At 30.7% G+C, this 10,236-nt stretch overlaps 1 protein-coding gene across 1 annotated transcript; it reads left to right on the top strand.

Moving 5' to 3' along the window:
• The first annotated feature begins 6,172 nt into the window (after window positions 1-6,172).
• Window positions 6,173-9,664, top strand: LOC146958280 (trihelix transcription factor DF1-like). Its single transcript, XM_085741373.1, has 2 exons — window positions 6,173-6,571; window positions 7,536-9,664. The coding sequence occupies exons 1-2, from the start codon at window positions 6,288-6,290 to the stop codon at window positions 9,199-9,201; spliced, it is 1,950 nt and encodes a 649-aa protein (XP_085597499.1). The 5' UTR covers window positions 6,173-6,287; the 3' UTR covers window positions 9,202-9,664.
• Window positions 9,665-10,236: the final 572 nt, after the last annotated feature.

Below are 10,236 nucleotides of genomic sequence, written 5' to 3'. Positions count from 1 at the left end.
CTTGAGTTTAATAGCTGTTTTGGCCCATATATACGACCACCATCCATCATTTCAAATTCAATCTGAACAAGTTTTATTGAAGAAGTTTTGGATTGTAAATGGGAGCAAAAAAATTTAGGGTTTGAAGTTTTTAGAATTGAGGAAGAAATAATTGTTAATTAATGAAAGAAATTTTGGGGATTTTAGACCGTAAATGAGAGATTGAGAATTTAGGGTTCCAAGTTTATAGAATTGAGGAAGAAATGGACGTTTTACAATGGCCATGAAGAAGACAATGTTTTTGTAGATTTCAATCAAATTTATCCTTGGAATTATTTTTCACTATCATTCATATTCCTCACTATTGTGTGCATATGACATGGCACGCCACGTGAGTGGTTAACATCTCACGTCAGCACCGTTAACAATCCAATTTGACAGAGGGACGAAATTAATTGACATTTAATAAATTCAAAGACTAATTGACTATTTCGACAAATTAAAGGACATAATTGATTGGTCCTTGCAATTTTGAGGAGAGGCCTATGTTACCCTCTCTTGTTTAGGGGGTAATTACCCTCTCATTATATCAACCAATCAAAATATAATATATATATATATATATATAGACAACATTAAATGTCAAATAAATGAGTCAATTTTTTCTAAAAATAAAAGAGTTAATCTTAATCATAAGGTAAATTTTAATACTTTAAATTTTTATTTAATTATATTAAGGTGTTCAATCTTACTTAATTTACACTACAAGACTTATAACAAATAAAATTTTACATCAAATTTATTTCATCTGAATATCCTTAAATTCATCACTTACATTCATAAAATTTCTTCCATTCCAGAACCCCGAACGTGAGAACAAAAACATCTCCTTCATTCAAATTTCTTCTTCTTTATTCTTCTCTATTGACCAGTTTTTGTTTCTTTTTCATTCTTCTTCCCATTTTGATTGTTCAATTTTGTCGTTTCAAACTGCCGCAGTTTCCAATTATAGTGAGAATTGTCGTTGTTTCTAGAACCGCATCAGGTATCGTGACTTGATTTTTTTTTTATTTAAGCAGCCAACCTAATAAAATCTGCTAACATGCATAGACCTGCCTCACTATCAGCCAAAGTCTTTAAGTCCAAACAAAAGAACAAAAGCCTCATGACATAACCATTTCAGCAACAACCGAAAAAATGCTAGTAAACTCCCACAACATCATAGCGACAACACCTGCTAGCAGTCCTCAAAGTACAACGGATGATTTACTCAATTCTTATAATTAACTACCTAATAACCAAGAAAAATCAAATCAAAAAGAAAAACCACACCATACCTGACATGGTTCTGGAAATAACGACAATTTTCACAATATTTGGAATCAAACGAACGACGACGATTCTCACAAAAATTGAAAACAGCGGTAGTTTGGAACAACAAAATTGAACAATCAAAATGGGAAGAAGAAATTTTATGAATGTAACTAATAAATTTAAGGACATTCAGATGAAAGAAATTTGAAGGGAAATTTTAATTGTTACATAAGCCAGTCATGTAGTGTAAAATAATTAAGACTGAACACCTAAATATAATTAAGGCAAGATTACATTAGGGGTCCTTTATCTTATTTATTTGTAACACTTTGGTCCTTTATCTTTATTTTTTCCCGTTTAGGTCCTTTATCTCTCTTAAAAGCACATATACATCTTTTTTTTCTCATTTTTTATTAAAAAATACATAATTTTATTTTTAAAAACATATTTTTGTTAAAAATGAAAAAATTCCAGAAATATGATGAAGATGTTCATCATCTTCATCTTCTTCCTTTGAATCTTCATCATTTTCTTTAAATCAACAAAAGTTCTACTAAAATATATCTCCAAATATCGTGAATTAATGTTATATTCACCTCAAATCTTCATTTAAACACAAAAATCAAAACCGTATTTTCACAAATGTTGCAAGGCGGATGGTGGAGGCTTAGTCACTGGCGGAAGGGTTAGGCTTTTTGAAAGTTAAGATTGTTCTGGAAACAACAAAATTGACGTTCAAAGCTGCTCTCAATTTTGGGGTTATTTTTATGCCGTGTTTGAATATTGAGTTAGAAAAATAATAATAATAATAATAATAATATACGGTGTGACAATTTATATAACTAAATCTTTTTTTTTTGTGATGAAACTAAATCTCTTTCTCTATAGGATTTTGATTTTTGTGTTTAAAAGAAGATTTGAGGTGAACATAATATTAATTCATGATATTTGGAGATATATTTGTGTAGAATTTTTTTTGATTCAATGAAGATGATGAACATCTTCATCATATTTCTGGATTTTTTTCATTTTTAATAAAAATATATTAAAAAAATAAAATTATGTATTTTTTTAATAAAAAATTGAGAAAAAGAATGTATATGTGCTTTTATGAGAGATAAAAGACCTAAATGAAAAAAATAAAGATAAAGGACCAAAGTGTTACAAATAAATAAGATAAAGGATCTCCAATGTAATCTTGTCTATAATTAAATAAAAATTAAAAGTATTAAAAGTTACCTTATGATTAAAATTTTATTTTTTTTAGAAAATATTGACCCATTTATCTGGCATTTAATGTTGCCAATGTATATTACATTTTGATTGTTTGATATCATGAGGGGTAAATACCCCTAAACAAGATAGGGTAATCTAGAAAAAAAACCCAATTTTGAGGACAAAATTACCTATTCACTAAAAATAAAAAAAAACAAAAACTGTCCATATCATATGATATTCTATGTGTATCACATTTGACCACCAAACGGGTCCATAATGACTTGGTTTAAAATTAACAAACCAATGATTTTGCTTGCAATCAACCGTGATGCACATTATCACGGCAATCAAAACATTGACGTTATTTATTACGGTAGGTCACAAACCCAACAGAACTGGCCACCATTTACTTCCGTTCATAAATGGCTTGGGCTAATTATATGACCTAGCTAATTCTATTCAACAGTGGTTCCCACTAAATGAGAATTACTTTTTCTTAATCACAATCTCAGTTTGAATACAAGACTATCAATAGAATCGTAAAAGATATTTTAAACCATTCTATTTTTTTATCTATTTTCTAAAAAATCTGTGGAGGAAAATTTGTTCAAATTGCAATTGACATAATCAGGTAGGACCCCAGAAGCTACATGTTGAAAAATATAATTGACAGTTTTTTGTTTTTAACAAAAATTATTATGATCAACATATAGAAAATTAGTAAATAGGAAATTGCAAAATCAAATTGATTTTTCTTTGAAATAATCTATTGAAACATAATTTTCTTTATAAAAATTGTACGAGTTATGCAAAACTTGTAAAAAGAAAATTACACTTACATCCAATCATATCTCACAAGATAGATAATTATTAAAAATTAATATATTAAAATGTCATAGAAATAAAATGGATGAATACGATAAAAAAATAAAAAATAAAATGAATCGGGCTGACCCATTAGCTCACAATGGTCGACACTAGCTCAATAACATGTATCTCAATAAAAACGGACCAAATCAATCTAACCCGTATACGTTGCTGAGTATACTTGATCCGATGGATCGGGTGGAACCATCCCATTTGACAACTCTAATATCTAACTCGGATAATCATTTATTTCATTTTAATACTTGTATTATTTTCTTCGGTTTCTTTTATATAAAATTTTTAATTAAAATGAAAAAATGTGTTCGCTGATTGGTAAAAGTATGAAAAAAGGTGCAAGTTCAGTGGCAAAATTTACGAACTCAATTTCTAATTAGAAATCTTATTATAAATACTCGTTCAAGAGGAATCAATTTGACCTTTAATCATTGACATAATAAAAATTTCCACCTAAGATAATTAAAAAGTGATCATTAGTCTCATCATTTTTTTGAATATTATAAGACTAAAATAATATATTAAGGAAAAAATATTACGGGGACCATTTTAAAAAAAAATATATAAGGACAAAATATTTAATTCTTTTATTTTGGCTGATTAATTTTCCCATACAATTTAAACACCATTTTTAAGGGAATATATATTCACCAAAAAATGATCTATATAAAAGATGTATTCACTACAATAACTGCGTTACAGAATTACTTGATCCCAACAATTTGATATAAATAAAGGGTCATGGTTAAGGAATTAAAGTAGGAAGAAAAGACAAATTTTATATTGATTTTTTTTTTTCAACTTTCTAAAAGTAGAGTATATAATTTACAAAGTAACATTTCATTTTTTTAATATTTCTCGAGGGTACTTGTTGGCATTTTCTTAAAATAAATGGTTTAAATTTTTTATTTAAATTTGAATCGATAAATATATAATTCTAAGTCGTCTAATCTCTTGTTTTATTTTATTTTTTCCAATTTTTAATGATATATAAATGTTAGTCTTATAAATTTGGGTTAATTATGTTTTTGGTCCCTACAAAATTGCGACCTTGTAAGTTTAGTCCTTACTTAATTTTAATAGCATTTTTAATCCCTACAAAAAAATTCTGCACTCAATATTAGTCCTTACTCAATCCAAATTTGTTTAATTTATTCTTAAACTCTTAAGTTTTTCAACAATTTTTTACAGGCGTGTTAAGAACGTTATTAAAAGGTCCTCCGAAAAAAATCTCGCAAAAATTTGATTTCTACATCCATATTTTTGTTACTTATATCTTAAATTTTTGTCGTTTTAAAAAATTCATATTTAATTTATTTCATGTTAAAAAATTATAGATTTTAGTAATTGAACCTTTCATAGTGTTCTAAACTTGTATAAAAAGAATCGTTAAAAAATTTAAGAGTTTAAGAATAATTAAACAAAATTTATTTTAGCAGGGACTAAAATTATAAGTAATTTTTTTTTTGTAGGGATTAAAAAAGCTATTAAAATTAAGTAAGGACTAAACTTAGAAGGTCGCCATTTTATAGGGACCAAAAACATATTTAACCCTATAAATTTTTAGAATAATTTTTCTCTTATCCAAGTTTGAATCCAAAACCTACAATTTTATATTCCTTAATTCAAATCAGCTAATTATCAACCCTGTTTTCTATTTTGCTATTGGTATAGCAACCAACAATGCATTCAAATAAAAATACACAAATAGAGAAAAATATATAACGACTCGGATTCGAACTTAGGTTCAACTTTAACAAAGTTCTTTGTTTATTTTAACTTGATACTCCTTCTGTAATTTAAGAATTCAGCTGTCAATCTTAAAATAAAAACTTGAGGGGAATCGGGCAAGTGACAGATCTCAATTGTAAAAGATCAAAATCAAAATAAAAAAATGCAGAAGCAGTGAAATGAGGGACAAACCCAGATCACAAACAAGCTTATGTAAATAAAATATAGGAATAGATTAGCTTCAATGATTAAAGGTCAATGCAGAACCATGTTAGGGCCTATTTGGTCATTTCCAAATATAAGTGTGCCCAACCGCCACTGAAATCCAAAAAACACATCCCTAAAGTAAAAGCAACCAAAGCTCATCTTCATCTCATCTCAAGAAAAGGAAAATAGCGATAATAATAATAATAAAATTAATTTTGTTTTTGTTAAAAAAAACATTTTTCAAAAAAATGAAAAGATAAAGATAAATTTTAAAAAAGGAAAACAAAAAGGTGACCTACAGGTGCCGGCCTTTAACTAAATATAGCTGGACAGACAAAAACCAACAATCATCTCCATCTTCTGTGTGCTCATATTTTCAAAAATTACAGCAATTATCTATTATTTTAATCATAAACATAAACATTATTCATAAATAATAATAAATACATCCATATATTTTTCCGTGCCACTTTTGTTATTATTATATCCAAAGAGCAAAGTCAGGTGAATTCATTCATCAAGTCAAAATGAAGAAGTGATATGATAAACATTAAACAAATATTACAAAAAAAAAATAAAAAAATGGGAAAAATAACTGAAGATTCCACTACTGAAAAAGAGAGGAAAAAAAAAGGAAGCGCGTAAAAGTAAAATATTGAAAAGGACAAAAATAAAAAGGAAAAATATTGATTCATATTAATTACAAAAAATAGATATATTAAAAAATAACAATAATAAATTCACCTTCCATAGGACACATAGAAAGAGAGAGAGCAGAGCGTTTTCATTTCATTTCATTTCATACATATATACACAAACTTATACACATAAATAAAACCCCATCAAAATTCAAAGAATTCACCACCTCTATTTTTTTTCTCTCAGTTTATATTTTTATTGTTTTCTCTTATCTCAGCTGCTGTAATTGCTGTTTGAGAAAAAAAATAAGAGAAACTATGCTAGGTGACTCAGCTGTTTTAAGTGGTGGCGGTGGAGATGCACCAGCAGCAGCAGCAGCTGCACCACCTAACATGACGGCGGAAGGTGGTGGTGGTGGTGGAGTTGGATCAAATTCAGAGAGTGATGTTGAAAGAGGAAGAGTTGAAGATGGTGAACGTAGCTTCGGTGGTAACCGGTGGCCGCGACAAGAAACTTTGGCGCTTTTAAGCATACGATCGGATATGGATACAGTGTTTCGAGATGCAAGTGTTAAAGGTCCTTTGTGGGATGAAGTTTCAAGGTTAGTAAATTTATTTTATCTTTGTATAGAATTTTTTTTTTTTTTTTTTTTTTTTACAAAAATTTAGTTTATTTGGTTTGCTTAATGTCACTGAATTCTCACTTCTCTTCAACTCAATTCATTTTAATTTTGAAGTGTAAGATATTTTAGAAAAAAATAAAATAAAATTCATGTGATGTAGAGATCTGGGAATTCAAGCTTGCTTCAACTCCATCATTTGGTTTTTGCTTCTTTTTCCGGTTTCTTAGTCTTTTGTATTTTTCTCTTTTCCATAAAATCCTCCTTTTCTAATTTATTTTTTCATTGCTTTTGGTGGTGTATATCATTATCTAACATTAAATTAATAAAAAAAAGAATTTAGATGTGAAGTCTATATGATTTGGGTTTGATTTACTTTTTTCTTTCTGACATTCACACTCACTTTGATTCATGTCTAATTTTCCAAATAAGTTACCAACTTGAATTGAGTTATCAAAAGTAAGATTTTCTTTCCCCCCTTTTATTTCGGTTACCAACTCTCATGGGAAATTGAAGTTTGAATATTGTCAAATATTCCTAACTTCAGTTCATGCATTTTTCATGGGTCACATTTCTTTTCATCAATTCATGGAAATTTGTTACACAAAACAACAATAGTTTTCATCAAGTTAATTAGTAGCATCATGTTTTCTCTCCTTTATCTATTTCAGTTACTTTCTTTTCCTTGCATTTCCATGATCCAATTAACACTACTTTAATTATTAGTACTCAACTCAGTTCAATTTCAAAGTTCAAACCCATGTTTTTATTTCTTGTTTATTTTGTAATTTTGTTATTATCTTATGCTAATTTTCATGCCTTTTTTATATCATGCATTTGTCTTGTAGCTGAATTTGATGAGATAAGATAAAGAGTGTACACATACTTTTTTTCTTTACTTTTTTTTTTTTTTGGTTGTTTGTTTCTCACTTTAATTATTAATCAGGAAGCTAGCAGAACTTGGGTACCACAGAAGTTCAAAGAAATGCAAAGAGAAGTTTGAGAATGTTTATAAGTATCACAAGAGAACCAAAGATGGCCGAGGTGGAAAATCAGATGGTAAAACTTATCGATTTTTTGATCAATTAGAAGCCCTTGATCATTTTCATACCAACCCTTCAACTCATCAACATCAACCTCAAAACATAGCAAAACCACCACAAATTTCGGCACCAACACCGTCACAAGTTGTTACAACTGCAACAGTTTCACTACCAATAACAGAAGCAACAATGTCACAAGTGGTTAACACCACTCTAAGTATCCCTCATGCAACTGTTCCATCAATTTCAGTGCCTCAAAACAATATTGCAACTACCCAACCAATTATCAATATGAATCCTACAATCCCATCCAATCCTTCAACTATTTTCCAACCATCAACAACAAACCCTACTTCCACCAACCCTCTTCCATCTTTTCCTAACATTTCTACAGATCTATTATCCAATTCCATGGCTAGCTCCTACTCGACGTCTTCCGAAGACACAACGGAAGAAGGATCTCGAAAGAGGAAGCGGAAATGGAAGGACTTTTTTGAGAGAATAATGAAGAAAGTGACAGAGAAGCAAGAGGATTTGCAGAGGAGATTCTTGGAGGTCATTGAGAAACGCGAGCAGGAACGAGTGGTTAGAGAAGAAGCGTGGAGAGCACAAGAGATGCAAAGAATCAATAGAGAGAGGGAAATGCTTGCACAAGAAAGATCTATAACTGCAGCAAAAGATGCAGCAGTCATGTCTTTCTTGCAAAAAATTGCGGAACAACAAAATCTAGGACAAGCATTGCATAACATCAACATTGCACAACCACCGCCACCACAACAAACACAACAACAACAACAACAACCACCACAAAGAAGTGTAGCACCAACACCAACACCGGCGGTAGCACCAATATCAGTGGTACAAGTTAACACAACACCGCCAGCACAACCACCCCCGGCAACCAAGTTGGGCCCAACAATAGTCCCGCAACACCAGCAACAACAATTGGTGACGAATATGGAAATTGTGAAAGTTGATAACAATGGTGAGACTTTCATGGGAGGGATGAGTTCGTCAAGGTGGCCGAAAGTTGAAGTTCAAGCACTGATAAATCTGAGGACGAGCATGGACAACAAGTACCAAGAGAATGGACCAAAAGGTCCTCTATGGGAGGAGATATCTTTAGCAATGAAGAACCTCGGTTACAATAGGAATGCAAAAAGGTGCAAAGAAAAATGGGAGAATATAAACAAGTACTTCAAGAAAGTGAAAGAAAGTAACAAAAAGAGACCCGAAGATTCAAAGACATGTCCTTATTTTCATCAGTTGGATGCTTTGTATAAGGAGAAAGGAAAGGGAGAAAATTCTAGTGGTGGAGCTGGTTCGAACCAGGTGGTGCAGCCCGAGAGCATGGCGGCACCGTTGATGGTTCAGCCGGAGCAGCAATGGCGGCCACCTCAGCAGGGAGAAGATAACATGGAGCAGAACCGTGGACAGGAAGAAGAAGAAGATATGGATGAAGATGATAAAGATGGTGAGGAAGAAGATGATGAAGAAGATATGGATGAAAGTGGTGGTGGTAACTTTGAGGTAGTGGCAAACAAACCTGCAGTGGGTGCATCAGCTTGAGTATAGTATAGTAGCTAGTGAGAAGGAGCAGCTGCAAAAAGGGCACAAAAGAATATAAACAAAAATGAGTTTGTTGGTGGGGTCATAGATAGTGCAGGAGTTGTCGAGGAGGATGGTGGTGATGGTGGTTGTGGTTGTGGTGGAGGAGGAGAGATTCTCTTGTGGAAGAATTTGAATATGTACGGTGGAATGACACATGGGTTTTGAGGAGGGAAATTTGATGGGGGTTGGTTCGTTGGTACTTTGTTGTAGCAAATATATGTTTCTCAATTTTATAAAATTTGTTTATTTTTTGGGGGGTGATTAAATAAGTGATAAGTCCAATTAGAGAAGAGTTAAGATAGAGAGAGTCGGTTCATGTTTCAAAACAACAAAATAAGCAATAGAGACCTTAATTAAGGTTGTATTTTATTTTCATCTTGTTTTATGTTTATGGTGGTGTAAATTGGACAAGATTATTTGAGGTTTTGATTTTTTTTTTTTTTTTTTTTTAAGGTTTTCAGTTTTGACATGTTGTTAGTCTTCAAATGCAGTCATTGGTACAATATATATCCATGAATGGTTCAGGTCTGAATCTACAAAACTTTAAACTTGATGATAACTTCAACTGAATCTACATTATGTTAGAAATATTTTGAGATTTGTTCGGTTTAGTTTAATATTGTTTATGTTGAATACAATTTACAAGATGGTCACCATTAGTTGTAAGTATAGAGATTTTGAAGTAACTAATCATCATAATTAATTCTAACAAATCTCAAACTACTATCTTTTAGACATCCTTTACAAATGATGTATGGTGCAGCACATGTAATAGATAGGAAATAATTTCTCTTTAAATTTAATTATTCTGCAACATACTAGTACTACATCAACTGTAAAATTGTGTAAATGGTCTAGATTTGTCTTATGTTAGAATAATAATAGATGCTACTCGGAAAACAATGGAGTAAGTAGTTTAATTATGGCGCTGAAACAAAGGGATGGTAAATTAAACAAGATTTAACATTGAAAAATGTGACGAGGTTAGGAGCA

The sequence above is a fragment of the Medicago sativa genome, chromosome 1 (assembly GCF_051527215.1).
Source record: "Medicago sativa cultivar Bolivia chromosome 1, Bolivia_mono, whole genome shotgun sequence".
Lineage (NCBI taxonomy): Eukaryota > Viridiplantae > Streptophyta > Magnoliopsida > Fabales > Fabaceae > Medicago > Medicago sativa.
The sequence above is the reverse complement of the archived record's forward strand: the minus strand, read 5'-3'. Positions and strand labels throughout refer to the sequence as shown.